The sequence below is a fragment of the Scardinius erythrophthalmus genome, assembly GCF_964197995.2.
Source record: "Scardinius erythrophthalmus genome assembly, chromosome: 23".
NCBI classification, from domain to species: Eukaryota; Metazoa; Chordata; class Actinopteri; order Cypriniformes; family Leuciscidae; genus Scardinius; species Scardinius erythrophthalmus.
The window spans coordinates 15,251,600-15,270,016 of NC_138243.1; the positions used below are offsets into that span (position 1 = coordinate 15,251,600).

General features: G+C 37.8%; 1 protein-coding gene across 6 annotated transcripts in view; it reads right to left on the reverse strand.

Annotated features, from left to right (window-relative positions):
• Positions 1-18,417, reverse strand: part of cadm2a (cell adhesion molecule 2a) — a 476,687-nt gene that overhangs the window by 26,508 nt on the left and 431,762 nt on the right. For all 6 annotated transcript variants that reach the window (XM_081353638.1, XM_081353639.1, XM_081353637.1 and 3 more), the window contains 3 exons: positions 16,428-16,565; positions 1,726-1,887; positions 575-665 (listed from right to left, as the gene is read on the reverse strand). In XM_081353638.1, coding sequence (XP_081209764.1) covers positions 575-665; positions 1,726-1,887; positions 16,428-16,565 — 391 coding nt within the window. The remainder of the gene's footprint in view (positions 1-574; positions 666-1,725; positions 1,888-16,427; positions 16,566-18,417) is intronic.

Sequence of the window (18,417 nt, forward strand, 5' to 3'; positions counted from 1 at the left end):
TTAAGTGGAAATGTTTTTGAGTTCTGAAAGTTAGTACCTAATACAATGAAGACTTTTCTCAAAAGATCTCCTCTCCTTGATCTCAAAAGATCAAGGAAAATTGGATTCCTTATGACATGACCCCTTTAATGCTACAATCAATGGAAAACACCACCACAAAGTTACAGCAATGGCTTTGAGAATACACAAATCATAGAGAGAGTTTTAAAGTTTTCAACTTCAGTTTCAAACATAGAATAGTTCTAAGCTATCTGTATTATCAAAGTTTATCAAAGATTTGTCAACCCTTTTTTTTGGAGATATTATATAAAGTATTGGCCTTATTTTAGCTTCACTTGTACCAACAGATAGAGCTTCTTAATGTTGTTTTCCATGTGAATTTATGGTTATTTATTCATAGCTGTTCAAATTTATGAGTCATCACATTAATGCAAGCATGTGGTTATAAGCCGCTAGCTGTAGGCCTGCCCACAGGGCAATTTCTCCTTGGTGCAGAAGATATGCAACGCATCTTCCCAAAGCTCTTTGCAAACATTATAATTCAGCGAGATGCTGATAAATTGTGGATGCTTACGAGGGGTTTCCTTTAGGTACACATTCCAGTTTCAGGTACTGCCCCTCCTGTGGGAGGGGTTCGGAGTGTATGATGTTTACAATGGGAGCATCTACAACAGAGATAGAGAGACGAACAAAGAAATATTGTTTCAGACAGCATCCAAGAGGAGGAATGACACTCTATGGAGATCAAAAGGTAAGTGATGTGACGTTACTCAGGCTCAAATGCTCCACTGTCTCTAGATTGATTAAATGTCAAAGCTTCAAAGAGAAACTCTAACTGGTAAATTAAATTTTTTCTATAATCACTGTGCATAGTTTTTGCTTTACCACCATATATCTAAACCAGCTTTAATTAGTTAACTCCCAATGAACGTCTATTAGTACGTCTTTTAGCTGAGATACAATTTTACTCATAAAAGTCAACAAAAATAAACAAATAAATTTTGTAATTTTTAAAGTCTTTCTCATTTGGCAAAATAAATTATCTAGTATTATAAATATGTCTAGTCCAAACTTCCTGTTTCAATAGAAATGTCAACATAAGACAGAACTCATTAAGCATTTTTATGGGGTCATCATTTACTCACCCTCATGTTTAATTTAAGCTTTTAGTCACATATCAACTCACACATCAGTTGTGGTAAATGGAAGCTCAAGCATGCTTGCTTGATGTGTGAGAACCAATGAGGTTCATTCTCGTCGTACACAGCACGTCTGAACTTTCGCAAGAACCAGTGAGGTTCATTTCCGCGCGTCAAGCAAATACGGTTGAGCTTTTGTTTATGTTTGCTGATCAATGTTTACGTGTGAATAAAAGCCTAAATTCAATTTGTTTGTCAAATAAAACGATCGCGTCTCTTCAGAAATTTTGGACTAAACTGCTCGGTCATGTGGATTATCTCTTTATTAACTTTTTGAAGCATCAAAGTGGTAGTTGCACAGACTGTAAATGGAGGGACAGAAATCTCTCAGATTTAATTAATCTTCATTTGTGTTCCAAAGATGAACGAAAGTCTTACGGGTTTGAAACGACATGAAGGTGAGTAAATGATTACAGAATTTTCTTTTCTTGGTGAACTAACCCTTGAAAATTTATGTTTTATAGTAAGGAATATGGATGTGAGCATCATGGGACGCTGGCTTGAGTTGGGACCCAGCCATACTCACAGTGGACCTCCAAGACCTGCGTAGTGTCTTCGTGGGTGGCAGTCAGGGCCACATGGTCCACTCTACAAGTGTAGGCCACACCGTCATCCTGCCGGTCCACCTGGAGCCGCAGGGAACTCTTCACTGTGAATGTCTTGCCACTGGCATTCACCTCTTTGGCACCTGAGAGAAGTGGATATGAACAGCATAACAAAGATGAAACGTGTTTTAGAGCTTCACATACATTACAGTCAGAGTTACAGTGAGAATTTGAAGTACTGTGGAACACAGGGGTTCAGAAAGATGCACCACTCTTTTTTTAAGACTTTACGTTTCAATAGAAAACTTCAGTTTTGTGAAGACAGAGTTGAGTTGCATTCATTATTTCCACCCACTGACGCACATCACTGTGTTTGGAATGCTCTTGAATCCTGCCTCTATCTTTTCTCACATACAAAACTGGATAAAACTGGTGAAAGTAAAACTTTAACTCTTATCTGACTGTCAAAGTTGAAAATATTGATCCAATTCTTGTTTTTCTGCATTTGACTGAGCTGAACTCTCATGGCAAATCAAGCAAGATTTCTTTTGCAATTGTGACAAAAGTAAATCCTCATTGAACGTTAATTAAATTAGCCTACATTTTCTTCTATAGAATTAGTGCTGACGTATAGTGTTGCACACAAGACATTTATCAGAGCAAAACAGCTCCCCTTATTTTCTCCTGAAAACTCCATTAGTTGAACAACAGATTGTGTTTTGTTTTGTTTGCTTCAGTGTGATAATGACTTCTGCGTTTATAGGCTTATGCTGCATACGTCGCTGTGTAGTAGCACTGACAATACAAATCCAGGGCAATTAATCCACTGCATCTCAATAAGCTTAACAAATACTCCAAATTTCTCATCAAAAGAATATTATTACATCTTTAAGAGTGTAAATGACATATTGTAAATTCACTATTGTCAAATAGTTGTTCAAATAAATGTAAGGACCACAGAACATAATCCTTTTATGCAAAACCAAAGAGAATCTAAAATCAGATCTTGCTCATTGAATCACAAGATTTTACAGCGATGCTGTAATTTCAACACTCTTAGGGGATATTCACAAAGAACACATTTTTCCATTCCACTAAAACATGCGCTAGACGGATGTGTTTGTATTCGCATCTTGCGCATGGCACTTCGTTCTAGAAAACGTGCCGCTCAAGTTATAAGCAGTTCAACTTTTAAAAAAATGTATGTACTGTATATAGACCTTCTGTTTTTTTCTGTTCCACTGCCACGTGTGTCATGCATTTAACAGAAAAACTTGGTTCTACCGAACTTTAAAGGGATCTATAACTCGCATCATATTTGGAATCAAAATCTATATAGAACATTTGAAAGATTTCAAAACATAGGATCAAAACAACACAGGATGCATGATCTACCTAATTTTCTTTTCTTTAAAATATAATTTTAACAGTGTGGTTCACAAAACAGGGAAAAAGATTAGTGCATCATGAAAATCATGTTTTGTTGATTTGTGTTTGTGGATTTAAAGGCAAAATCACAAAAGACTTCACTCCTTCCAAAACCTTCAGATTTAGGTCCAACCGTAAGTACAAATCCACACAATTCTTGTCTATATGAATCATCTTATTCTTTCTCTCTTTCCATTTGCTCCCCCTCACTTTCTCTACTCCCAGCATCAGTCCTGCTATCACTGCCAAGCTGTCAATCAGCTTCCTCTGGGGGTGTCGCCACCCGCTCAGGAGCATTTGAGCATGCAGAAGATATCATTTAGAAACCTGAATACACACACACACATACACACACACACACACACACACACACACAGAGAGAGAGAGAGAGAGAGAGAGAGAGAGAGAGAGAGAGAGAGAGAGAGAGAGAGAGAGAGAGAGGAAGGTACAGTTCTATGGGTATTCTTTCTTTTTGGGATTCTTATGGGATGCAGTCAGGAGGTTGGGGGTAAATGTTCATTCCAGATATACAACTAACAGACAGATTGTTAGTCTGTTCATACGAGCATTCAGATGAATAACACTTTGTATGGCTGTGAACGGAGCAAGACAACTTTCATTTGAGAGTTGACAAACACTCTCAGCAATTAGATGTGGATGGTTTGTTCCACCCCATGGTTAGAGCCAGTGAAGATTCCCAGGATGCTTTAGAAGTTTCTTTAGATCAACTTAAGCGCATTTTACAGTTGGAACAACTCAGTGGCAAGTGGTGGTCTTCTGAAATGCGGAAGCAAAGTCCCCTTGCTGCGGTTGAGAATTTTAGTACAACGAAAATCATTTTCCCTGTTGTAATGATTATGCAGCTTTCTGGTTAAAGGCTTATAGAACAATATTTACTTCCCACTATCATCAAGCAAACAATTTTATAATAGGCTATTTTGATGTACAGTTGTAATCAAAATTATTCAACCCCAATTGCAAATCAGGTTTATCGGCAAAGTTTACAGACTTTCAGCTGTTTGCAATGAACAAATCAAACAATTCAACTGAAAATGCAACTTTTAATGACTTCTGCAGTCTCAAAATTATTCAACTCCTTCATAGCATGCATCTTTAGTACTTAGTAGAACACCCTTTTGCTGTTATGACCTGCTGCAAATGAGATAATAGACACTATAACCAGACACCAGCTTCTGGCAGCGTTTCTGAGAAATCTTAGCCCATTCTTCATGAGCAATGGCCTCCAGTTCAGTAATATTCTTGGGTTTGTGTGCTGCAACCGCCTTCTTCAAATTCCACCAGAGATTTTCTATAGGGTTCAAGTCAGGTGACTGTGATGGCCACTGTAGAATCTTTCAGGACTACTTCTGCAACCAAGCCTTGGTGGAATTTGAGGTATGCTTAGGATTCATTGTCTTGTTGGAAGGTCCAATGATGCCCAAGCTTCAGCTTCCTCACTGACGGCATGACGGATTTCCTGATACTTCAATGAATCCATCTTGCCTTCCACATGCTGCAGGTTTCCAGTTCCAGGATGCAAAGCGGCCGCAAATCAGACCCAGAGCTTCACTGAGCCAGAGTTTAGAACCCGCCTCACTGTGCAAGCTGAAACCTCAGTGCCTGTTGCCACCAAGTCTTGCTGTAGGTCTTGCTGTCTTCTCAGAAATCTGGTTGCAGCGGTTGATATATTCCTTTTTCTGCTCCATCCAGGCAGTGTAACCACTGTTTCTTTAACTTTGAACTTGCAAACTATGCTTTCAACTGTGTCTAGGAACATTAAGTGCCTTTGCTATATTTTGTATCCTGTTTCTTGTTTGTGAAGGGCGATTATATCTTCTCTTAACTTTTTGGGCCATTTTTCTAACATGCAGTCAAACGTGACACTCAACAAGCCTAGCCAGTTCAGATATTTCATGTGTTCTAGCTCAAGCACACCTGGTGCAACTAATGAAGCCCTTGATTAGTTGCATCAGGTATGCTTGAGACAACATCTTTTATTGCAAATTTGTACTGTTGTGAGGGATTCTATTCAGGGGTTGAATAATTATGAGACTGTAGAAGTCATTAAAAGTTGCATTTTCAGTTGAATTTTGGGAAACCACTTAAAACGTTTGTTGTGTTGAGCTTTTTCCATTACTTTTGTTTGATTTGTTCATTGCAAACAGCTGAACGTTTGTAAATTTTTTTGTCAATTTGCAATGGGGGTTGAGTAATTTTGAATAATTACACCTGTATATATTATACTATTTATTAATCAACCTACATCAAAGTATGTTGTTGACACTCCTGATCGTGTTTCTTTTCTTTCTTTTGCATAATAACATGGAGGTGAATCTTTCATTTAACATTTGTTTGCTTAAAAATGTTTCACTGTCAGATTCTCATTCCCAGGTGGTTTAATTTAGTTGTTTAGTTTTTATTTTGTCCATTTCTACCAGATTGACCTATTCAGACCAATTTCTGTTGTGAAAATTATAGGCAACTATTACTGCACTGACGGTAATCAGCCAATCACACGCCTTCTCTCATGGGACGTTAAACTGAATTTTGGTGCCCACGCCACACTTTAGGATCTCAACGAAATGAGAACATCATCTGCTTTCAACTGATTTGATTGCCTAAATATAATATGCCCATTCACCTACATCATCTCTTTATTCATCTACTCATCCATTCATTCAACTATCTTTCCATCCTGGAGAAAAAAAACAGCATAATGAGGGTTTGTTGGCACTGTCTACTTCTATTGTCCCTCTCAGTAAGTTAGTGAGTGGGTGAGAGGGGAGAGATTTTCCAGCAGACAGAATTGAAATTAAGGTCAGCATGTTTCACATTAATATTTATGAAAGCAAACCAGTAATAGAAACATTATCACAGATGCACACTCACCAGAGCACACACACAATCTCTGATTTAATGCACACGACAGCATTAAAACTGTATCTAATCTTTATTACACACACATCAGCATGTGTAATTACGTACATAGTTGGACGCAATTCGACGAGACGCAATTTAATGTGAATTATCTCAAATTTTTGGTTTTAAGGCTGAGCACTTTGCTCCTTCTGGAACCGGAATGCTTTCCTGGAACTCTGCGATAGCTACGGCATATGGTGAACCCAGAGAGCAGCGAGAACAGGAAAGAATAAAACGTGGGGTGAGATTAGCATTTCATTTCAGCTGTGAGCAGTTCTGAATTCAAATGCTGTTTTCCACCTAAAAGGGAGGTATTTAGAACAACAGGAGGCACAAAGGTGTGCAGCTCATCTCCGCCGCCTCTACCCCATTCTGCAAGCCCATTAGCGAACGCGCAAGAGGGATATAAAAAGAGAGAATGAAAAAGATAGAGAGAGGGGGAGAGAGCAAAAGCGTTCTTTATCCGATCACCGCGAACTGCTCTCAGGCTAAACACAGTGGTCATTCCTGGTGGATGGAGGGATATTTATGTGTGTATTTGACTGAAGTTAGCTGTCAGCTGTGCGTTTGCATGGTGAGAGCTTAAATTCGAGGTAGCGGTTTTGAATTTCCTCACAAAAATTGTCAGTTTGTGTTTATTTATGCGGCATAATCTTTCTGCCTGTGGTGAGAGACTCTGGAGTTTCTCCACAAGTGAGTGGAGCTCTGCAGTGAGCAACTGAACGCCTATCTCATCTATCTACCACTAATCCTAATGTCCCAGAGACATGAGAACCGATAACGACAACATTATTTCAACAAACGCCCCCCAATCCCCAACCAGGATCACTATAAATATCAGTTACTCATTCTGCACGGCTCTCCGCCACGGCTCACTGTTTAAATATCCTTCATAAATGGTCAGTGTGGGTGTCAATGTAAAAGCTCCTTCTGGTGCCGTGCAATTTTATCTCTCTAATCCACGCAAACAGTCTCCCTGCTGGCAGTTCTTTCACTCAGGTCAAAAATGCTAGACTGAGATGGGATTTGTTGATGCGATTGTCTGAGCCTGGTTGGAATTAATGCTCCTGTTCTGACACACACATGCACGCTGTCTGACTGCTAACAGTGTGATGATATCACCTCCACTAGGACGCAACTGCACATTCACATGATAAGCTGTTTTATCAGTGTCATTGCTTTGGACTCACCACAGGAGACAGAACTCACCTTGCAGTTACAAGCCCCGCCCCCAATTTGTTCAAAGCCACACCCTGTAATCTGTGTGAAGCCCTTTTCAGTTGTCTGTCAATTGTCCCACCAACAGAAATCTGTTAACAGACTTGGGCTGCATCCGAAATCGCATACGCTCTTGAGGAGGTACTTATTTTGAACAAGTAATTACATAACAATCGCTAAAAAAGTATGTTCTATATAGTATGAGTATATGCGTAGAATGAATGTAATCCGGACGTACTACATTCCCCATCATGTGTTGTGTCGCTTCACTGCCATTTCCAAATCCTCTCCCGTGGCCTCGTGGGATAGTAAAGTGTCCATCATATGCACACCGAAAGTAGTAGGTCATCCAGGTACTTTTTGCCTACTCTTTTATGAGTACTGTGAATTCGGACATCTTTTGTCACATACTGTTTTTCGCCTACTCATAGTAGGGAAGTATGTGATTTCGGATGCAGCCTTTGGGGTGCATTTCTATTGGCTAAGTATCATAGCCAATATTAATTTCAATCTCGAATTGATTCGTAATTACTTCCCCACCTGAGTAATAACGTGACATCATTAATGACAGTCCTATATTTTTTAACCAATCAAATGACGAAGGTGTACCATGTTACTCCGGTTTCAGGAAACAGTACTGACTAGCTAGTTAATTACTTCATAGCGAGTTACAGTATGCCTTTGTACAAGAAACGCACCCCTGACCAGTAATCAAACAAAAGCCCCACCCATAGTAATCTACTATTTTTAGGGTGGAGATAATGGCCATCCCTTGCCTGTCACGAGCCCAGTCCTAATCTCTCCAGAAAAACTGACTAACTACTATATTTCAAAAATGTTCCAGTCTTGCAATGTTTATAATCATTTCACAGACTAGCTGCATCTTATCTTGAAGTGTCTGATGTAGGCCGCGTTGATCAAATACACATAACAAGGCAGACTTCACCGTCTGAATGACCTCTCTTTCTTCACACGTTAGAGATTATCCAGCTCGTGCGCCACTGTGAAGTTGGACTCTGATTCCCGGCCCCCGCAGCCAGGATGAAAGAGGGAGCTTAAACAGCGAGGAGCGCTGTGTGTTCAGACTCAGTAGCTACCGTCGGTCTCCCTGCCTATCATAAGCAGCGCTAAGAACTTCTCTCTCTCTTGTTCAGCTGTGAGCTTTTATCTAGACACCTGGGCGTTTGTTTTCACCAGCCAGGACTGAGCAGATGTTTTGTGTGCAACTTAGTTCTAAAGACAGTGACCACTGTGAAACAGGCAAAGAAAGCAGCTATTTTATTCACACACACGCACATGCACACTATGCAATGTAGTTCAACTAGATTTGTACTTTTTCCAAAGGTCATCTAAATTGTTGTTAGCTTGCACAGAACGGCCTAGCGTTCTGCTGGTTAAAAGTCACCGTAAAATCAAAATTCTTATTTTTTTATATTGCCGTATTTATTATATGAATTATCCATGCACATCATTATAAAAAAAAAAGAAAAGAAAAGAAAAAAAAAGAAAAAAATGTGCCCTCATAATCTTTAATAAAAAAATGATCTTCTCTGATGATGTGTTTACTGGTGCGAGGGCGGGGCAACCTGTCACTCACATGACATCACAGCAATAGCAAATCACAACCATCCAATCAATTCCTAGGGGACTTTTTCCGTTTTTTCGTTTAAGAAGCATTTTCAGTTGTAAATACGTCACAATAAGGAAGAAAAGCCAATTGCAACTACAGTTTAATGCCGACTTCAAGGCAAGACACCACAGGTGAATACGGTAAATTTATTTTTACGAATCTCTATACTTTCCAAGTTGATTGATTACATAAAGAATTCTTTGCATTACAAGTTTTCTAAAATGTTATGTTTATATGCCAATAGTTTTTATAATTAAATATGCACAAATTTGCATACATTTCCAGAACAGAAATCTGAACACTGGATAAAGCCAGGTTCAAAACTTGTTTTATTGCGTTGACCTATTAGAGTCAAAGGTTTTTACAAAAGGGATATTGGATATCTCTTTTTATCACTTAATAGATCAGAAGATTCCCTATGCTTTAGGAATTAAATGTTGTAAAATCAGGCAAATTATATATGAACAAGCCCCTCTTTAAAAACCTTCTGAATATAGATAGGAATAAAATGGAAAAGTCTGGTGTGTGTAAGAAGTAAATATTTCTGGCTCAGTGCTCGAGAAAAAAACAATGTTTGACCTGTACTGTCTTGCCTTAAGAGCTGGATGTTAGTGCATTGTAATGCAGCTGCTTGTGTGCTTTATTGAGTGTACATACAATAAAATCTTAAGACAAATCAACATTTCGAACAGTGAGATGGTATGAAAGAGAGAGTTTCTAGCCGAAACCCCCGGAGGAAAAAAAAGAGGACGACTCTCTCTTTCATCTGCTCTGGAGTTTTTCCTGTCGGCTAATCTGTTACATGTTCTCATAGTTCTCCTCGGGGGAGTTATCCTCCCTGAAGGAGGTCTGGGGATGGACTTGCACCCTTATCATCCCGGAGGAGGAAAAAAGAAACATTCCCACAGTTCTATAGGAGCTTACTGATATCAGCATAGTGTTTGTAGCCTACTCTATTTAATCTAATTTTTTTACAGTAATAAAATCTAAAAATCCTTAAAACAAGATTACTTTAGAAGATAAACTGCATTAGATAAGACTTTTATCTTGAGTTAATTTTTCTTACCCTATGGGCATTTTCTTCTTCTTGTTTTAAATATAAAACTCACTAAAGCCTCATCTAACTACCTTAGATTTATGTTTAAAACAAGAACAAACAATTTTCCCGAAGGGAAGGAAAACTAAGGCTAAGCAACTTTGCTTTTCAAGTAAATTTATCTTGTTTTAATAAGATTAGATATTTTACTGGAAAATAAGAGAATAGTATTGCCTAAGAAAAAGATTCTTTGCAGTTTCTTTGTAAACACAAAGTACACTGTGAGACTTTGGGAACGGGGTGCTGTCAGAGGTTTGGGATGAGGGCTGATGGGGGCTGATGGAAAATGTCGTTAGAGGACATGTTTTATTCATGTTTCTGCCAAGACACAGGAGGCATTTTAGAATTCCATTTTTAATGACTATTGATTGATTGCACTCAACATGATGTAAGAGAAAGCTGTGGGGGAAAGAAAGCAGCGCACACGCTACATGCAAATACCTGCACACGTTCACATTATATACATACATGTAGATTTATTTATTTGATCAAAAATACAGTAAAAACTGAAATATTGTGAAATATAACAATTTAAAATAACTTTTCTATTTTAATGCAATTTAAGATGGATTTTTTTCCTGACATCTGAATTTTCAGTCACACGATCCTTCAGAAATCATCCTAATATGCTGATCGGGTGCTCAAAAAACATTTCTTGTTATTATCAATGTTGAAAACATTTGTTGCTGCTGTGACCGTGATGCATTCTTCTTTCAGGATTCTTTGAAAGTTCAAAATAACAGCATTTATTTAAAATCTTAATGTCACAGTCTTTGATGTCACTTTTGATCAATTTAATGCATGTTTGCTGAATAAAAGTTTTAATTTCTTAAAAAAAAAAAAAAAAAATCTACTGACCCCAATGATCCATGATCCATTTGACGTAGGGTGTTATGGTGATTCGTAAATTACAATGGGCGTCAGGATGCAAGAATCGATTGATATATATATATATATATATATATATATATATATATATATATATATATAAAAGCTGCGTTTCAGTTCTCACCGGGTTGCTATATAAATATATATATATATATATATATATATATATATATATATATATTTTTTTTTTTTTTTTTTTTTTTTTACTACAGGGCCGTTGAATGCTTCAATCTGATTGGTTGACGAACGTTCTAAGGTGTGCATTATTTTCAGGGAAACGCACAGCTAAAGTAGTTCCAGGCAGGTCTTGACCGCATTACAGTTCCATATCACTTCGCGTAGTTAACGGTAATAACGTAAAATAGGATACAATTCATAACAAGAAAAAACATTTAGCCCCATGCGCTTGATCTGGAATTTTCAATGTCTAGCTTCACAATCAATGGAAACATGCAGTTTAATTTGAATAAATAAAGTATATAGTCCTATCTATAATCAATAGAAAATTAAACTGAATATAGGCTAAATAAATGGATAGTCCTGCAGCACGGATTATTATTGCAGATAATATAACAAATAATTATTGATAGGCCTACTTGTTAAAAGGGTTTTGTGTTTCATTTATTTGGCTAGTCTACTGTCATCTGTCAATAATAGAAAAAAAAAGAATGAATTCGAATTAATTAAAAGGAATTAATAAATAAATAATAATATTGACGCACATGCTTTTCTGTCTCATTATTGCAACATCTCTCTCTAATAACTGCATTAATAACTGCATAAAGCCGGGGACACACTTTAAGGCCGGTTATGAATGTAATTTGATACGTATGACTGATCATGGCCAAACGCGTGTTCAGCACGTTCAGTCTGTGTTCAAAGTCGGTGTTTAAAATCTGCTGCAGTCGATGAAAACAGTCAGAGAATGTGTCAGCTAGTCGTGTGTCCCAGCATAAGTCTGCTATCAGTGGCTCAAACCTCCGTTACTAACTCTAAAATGACGTTTGGAATTAGCAACGGAGGCATTGGATTAGATGCGTAAGAAATTAGTCCTACATACAAGAGCGTTTTAATGACAAAAGCTTTACAAACGTCTTGAAATACATAATCTGAACACTGTTTCGAGGTGTGGTAACTGTAGTATAAGCGGAATAATTGACTTCAGGCTGTTGAATTATTAGAAAAATAATGCACATCCGCTTCGCGTCGTGACCGCATTACCACCTCGGGTGTGCATTATTTTTCTAATAATTCAACGGCCTGTCGTCAATTATTCCTTACATATATATATAGCAACCTGGTGAGTACTGAAACGCAGCTTTGGTAGCCATTGTTTATTTACACTCTTGTTTCTAGAAGTCAGTTGCTAGTTCCGCCTTTTTGATGACATCACACACGTCATTAAATAGGCCCTACGGTAAGCAATGATTGGTTGGGAAGCAACGAGTAGTCTGACATGTTTCTTGTCCAAAACAATAATTTAGGAGTCAAAATCGCATAATCTGAGAGTGGCCCTGTTTACAACTGGTATTAATATGCGTTTTGGTCGATCGGATCACAAGTAGACGAGGGAGACACATACCCGTTCACACCTGGTATTTTAATCCGTCTCTTTTGTCCACTTTCAACCACTTCTGTCCTAATTTCTTCGAGGGGAGGGTTTACGGGTGGGTAAAAGTATGTTTTTGTTTTTTCAAATCTTTTGACAAAATAAGCTTGCAAAATTTACATATCAACGTGCCTGTGGTGAGAGAACACTTTGCGTAGTACGTTTTTTGACTTCAAAACAAACTCGGGTCTTTAGTCGACAAAGACTAAATCCCATCTGGCTAGCGCACTTTTCATAATGTTTACGCATTAAGGTCATTAGGCAATCTTTTGTGGCTGCTCGAACACTTTCGAACACAAGAGCATTTACACTACGAAAGCAATCCGGTCGAAAGAGTTTTCGACAACCTCTGGAAGTGGTAGAAAGTGGACAAGCTCAAAAGGTTTTAGACCCCATTTACACCTGTATTAAGCGTCGTCCACTTGTGATCTGAATTAATAAAATGCATCTTAATACCAGGCGTACACAGGGCTTTAAGTGACTCATAACAGACAAAAATATTGTGTACCCTGAACCCAGCATAAGACATTCTAAGCTTTTCAATTCACCCTTTTCTCCTCATATTGTTATGCTGATAAAATAATTTGCAATTAAATATTTTTATTAGAAAAATGCAAAATAAAAATACAGTGGTATCAGACTTTTGGACCCACTGTATGTGCAAATGATGCATGGACTGCAGAGAGGGTGGCTGCTAAGATGAGGTCTGTGTAATATTTGCAGGTTAGTTTAACATGCAATAAACAGATGCCCAATTTTACTCAAATGATCAGAATGAGGGGGAGAGGGGGAGGGAGGAAGAGAGAGAGAGAGAGAGAGAGAGAGAGAGAGAGAGAGAGAGAGGGGCATGAGAGAATGTGAGAGGTGGTGATATTGGATTCCATTACAGCTGTCAATTTCACACACACAAATGCAGAGCATCTTGGGCTCTGCATACTCGGGGGGAGAAAGTGTGAGATGTCTTGCATCCTGGAGACCCGCACAAATTTAATACCGGGCTGAGCGTTGCTACAGTCCCAGAGATCCCACAATAATGCAACTGCTATTCCCAGTCCATGGTTCCAAAATAAATGCGTTTATCACAGTTCAGCCTCACACGGCGGTGGAGAAGTGCGGAAAACAGCGATGACAACAGCTGCCACGGCTCACAAACACAGCGACAGGAAGGCCGCAAACACAAAGGCAGACAGAAAGAAGCACAACAGGGAAACAACAGACCGACTAACTGGAGTGAGCAGAGCCAAAAAAGCAATATCCTTTCGTTTACTTACACCTCTCTGCCGTGAAACCAAGACAACCAGACTAAAAAAACTGAGCTAAAGTCACTCACATTACCGAATCGTTCCCTGTTTTTCCTTTGTGCTCAGTATTTTATTATATGTTATATGTATATACTTCAATGTGTATAATTGAATATGTATAAATATATATAATTGAAGTGAAGTCTTAATTATAAGTCAAACGTCTTGTGGTTTTATATATTATGTGTTTTTCGTCTCTCTGGGGTCCACTCTTTTTCTTGCATCCTTGAAATGTGTTCTTGTCTTATTGGATCCATCCATCACGATACACATTCATGATGAAAATATCTAAGACTGACACTTTGCAATCAACAGAGAGCCTATAATCTTCACGCTTTATATGAGACTGTGTACTGACGAGACTCAGAGACACCTTAGCAAACCCCTTCCTGAGTTCACGGTACAGGCTACATGCTGCATTATCTAAATATATTTACCATATGCTTTCTCATTCAAACCACCTGCTCGCAAATTCATGTTAGGTAATGCTATTCTTGCATTTTTGATGGATGAAATGTCTTTTTCACACACTCGCATATGATAATTTGCACCTGCATTACAAAACACACCAAAAAAATGAACCAGGGGTCTCAGAGTCGGAGAGGGAGTGAAAATTTCAGTGTTAATGGTCATATTAATCTCTGACCTCACAGCTGGAGAAAAATGTATATAAATTAATCAAATACCTTCACAGTTAATTAAAAGAAAACAACAGAATTTTGAAGTAATGTGAAGAAATGAACTCCAACGCAGCAAAACATAATGATTTCCACATCTATCAAGGTTAAATGCATCTCTTCTTTTATACAAATCTGTTGTTTTGATGCTTTAAATAATCACTGTTAATTAAAGAATACATCCAACCTAGCCTAAACACCATGATTGTTAAAGAATACGAAGATTGTATCATTAATCTGGGACTACAGCGAGCCTGAGTCACGCGTAAGGAGATCAGGTATCAGTTTCTTAAAGGAATCTCAAACAAAGCAGCTTACGTTTCCGCCGTTCTCATCTGAAACATCACTGATCCCTTAATGAAATGAAATAAGCTCTGTAAATCCTCCCCTGCCCACAAATTCTGTCTGTTTATCAAATGACCAGAGGGACTGACCGCAGATGTAATATCTGATAAGGAGCCAAATCAGGATCTCAGTTCGAAGTCAAAATTATAAAAACCCTTGACTAGGTACTGATAAGAGGCTAAACTGAGGCTTTAGGTACTTTTCTTAGTTCTTTATTTTGGTCATAGATTAAAAGAGTAGTTTTCCGCTAAAATGAAAATGGTTTTGTTTTCCCAAAACCATATCACTTTTTTTCCCCCTTCTGTGAAACCCAAAAGGTGATTTAAAAGAATATTCTGGCCACTTTTTAAGTAATTAAATTCAATGACAACTGGGACTAAAAAAACAAAACAATCCAAAACAACCACCACAAAGTATGTAAAAGTTCATAAAAGCATCACATATGTTGACCACACAACTTGTGTACCACATTCCTTCCAATGCTTTCCTTGGAACATTAATGAGAGTAGTAGCGAATCTTTTGAGTCAGATCATTTCAGTGAATTAGTTGATCTGGTTCACAAAAATGGTCTGAATGATTTGTTCATTCTTTGACTCAATTTGGTTGCCAAAATTAACTCTGATTAGGGGAAAATGATCTGTGAATATTAACTTAGATAATATCTGTCCATGACATAAAGCTATCTTTTGACTTAGTGCACAAGTCGTATGGATTTTACATCCTTTTTAAAGCTTGAAAGCTCTGGTCCGCATTAGTAGTGTTATTGCACAGAAAAGTGCAAGCAATGCAATATTTATTAGGTTAAGAAAACAAAACAGAATTAGAAGTTATTCACACCTAAATCACTTTGGGAAAACACGAGAAAAAGTTGAAAAAGTAATTTAAGAATACCATTTTTTGAATGCCATGTCAAGAGTGAGATGCTTCAAAATACATAGGACACGAGTGCAATGGTTAAACACATCCGTCTATTGCAAATTTGCATAGAAAAACAATGGAAAAGCAACGCAAAAAAGTGTCATGTGTAAACAGCCCATTAGGGTAGTATTATTAACATTTATTCAACGTATGATTAAAAATGATTGCCGTTTAATACAAAATACAGCAATTTACAGATAAACATCTAATCCCTGCAAAACAAAGTGATTCCAAAGACACTAAAACTGTTGAGACATGCTTCATCCTTCGGGGTTCACGTCTTCCTCACTGTAAAGGCCTCTCCCCAAGGTTCCGTCCACCAGAGACACAATAATCAGTCAGCGTGGGAAACGTCGCCTCCATGCTAATTAGAACCGCTGTATTTTTAGAAGTGCAGCAAACACACAAGTCACAACAAAGGCACTCAATGCCATCTGCATCGTACGCATGCTTTCATCCTCTCTCTTCCCGCCTGACCGAGGACATTGTTTATAAGGTGATGGATTTGTGGAGAAGATCGTTAGCTACATATTTCACTGAGCCTAAGCATTCTTCCATACTGAGCTTGAAATATATGCACTCAAATGTAGTAAATATTCATTGTGATTTGTCTTATAGTGTGTTAATGTGAGTTTGATCATAATATTCCTTACCTTTGATCTCCTTCTCATTTCTGAACCATCGGACATCAGCCGCAGGTTTGCTGCCGGAGGTCACACAGGTCAGAGTGATGTGATCGCCCTCCTTTGCAGGCTTGGTGAGTCCATTAATCTCTGGTTTCTTAGGCACACCTAAACATGGAGGGAATAAAGTGAGAGATAGCTCAGCACTTTAACAGAGTTCAAAATATTACCAGTAGGAAAGTGTGAATTTAATGGAAAAAAGATTAGAGATATTATTTATCGTCTTCTATGAACTACTCCAGTCCTTTTATTTTGCCTGGGGTTTTTTTTTTTTGTCGTTCACCGAGGTTAATTTAAATTTAGACCCTTTTTGTCAGTGGTTATTTGATCATATTATTGCAGAGTTGAACTTTTCTGTCATTTGTGAGACAACCCTTTCCCACCATAGAACTTATTCACAGCAGCGCCATCTTTGAATTTTAACTGAAAGGAAAGCTGTGAGGGATAGAAATACATCTATTCAGTGGGTTGTACTGTTATGTGGATTTAGCATGATATGTCCCCTTTAATGTGCTTTTAGATTATTCTGCTGATGAAACACTGCAAAAATATCTTTCAGAGAAATTTCAGTAGGCAAAAAACTACAGGCAACTTGAGCGGTGGAAAATTAAAAGTGATCTAGGAGCTTTATACAGCTTTTTACAGCAGATTCCATTGAAAATAAGTTAAGTCTATCCCTCACAGCCTTGCTTTCATTCATTTCATTTTAGCCTTGATGGCGCTGCTCTGAATAAGGTCTATACGGCAGGGGGCGCTATTTATGTATTTTAAAACGTAAATTATTCAAAGCTGAATTTTCAGCATCATTACTCCAGTCTTCAGTCTCACATTATCCTTCAGAAAGTCTAATATGCTGATTTGGTGCTCAAGAAACATTTCTTATTATTATCAATGTTGTAAGCAGTTGTTATGCTTAATATTTTTGTGGAAACCATGCTACTTTTTTTTTAGGATTCTTTGATCAATAGAAAGTCCAATAGAACAGCATTTATTTTAAATATAATGTTTTTGCAGCAAAGTAAAAGTCTTTACTCTCACTGTTTAAACAATTTAATGCACCTTTAGTAAATAAAAGTAATAATTTATGTAAAAAACAACAACTTTTGAATGGTAGTGTATCAATATGAAGTATACTGTCTGTCATTGGCATGCAATCAGCAGCAATTCATTTTGCAATCAAGACGTCGATCTGTTAGTAGACGTAAGGCTATTCACACAGTATATGTGTTGTTGTATTCCCTCTCCAGTATTATTTGATTGATTTAATTATGTACACATGAAAGCCCTCCTTATACTAAAGTTTCATGCGACATGTTTCAAAGCAATGGTCCTAACATTTCCTAACACCATCACCTGAAAGAGAAGAGTGAACCTCAAACGCTTGTTTCCACGTACAAAAGCAATCAGCATTTCAATCTTACGAAATTTCAAACACACAGGAAATTCTGTGGCCCACAAATACATTACTGTGTCAGGAGCTTCCTCTCTGAGGTTGTGGGCAGAGACAAAGAAAAATCAATAGGGAACATTAGTCAGGAAAATTAGATATTGGTTTCGCCTTGATTGAAGATGAGATCAGACGTTTGGCATTCAGTTCACAGGCCTTATTGCTCCCCTGAGTAAGAGGCCTTAATCACATTCCTGAGAAATAAATCAAAGCAAAAACAACCACAATGTACTATGCATTAAAAAGCAACAGAGTAAATACATCAGTCATTCTAAAGCAGCGTGACCTGTAACCTCCGCTGAGCGCCATGTTGTTTTTTAATATTGTCCCAAGATGACAAGAAACCTGAAGATGCCAAGCAGTCGTTTCTGGCTGATTCATTTCTTCATATTTAATACACAAATGTTTTAGACAAAACCACTTAGGGTCAAATTTTCCACTTTGCTGTTTCATATTTCAGTGTTTGTGCACATTTTCAATTGATCGCGGAAGCTGTAATTCATCAAATGATGG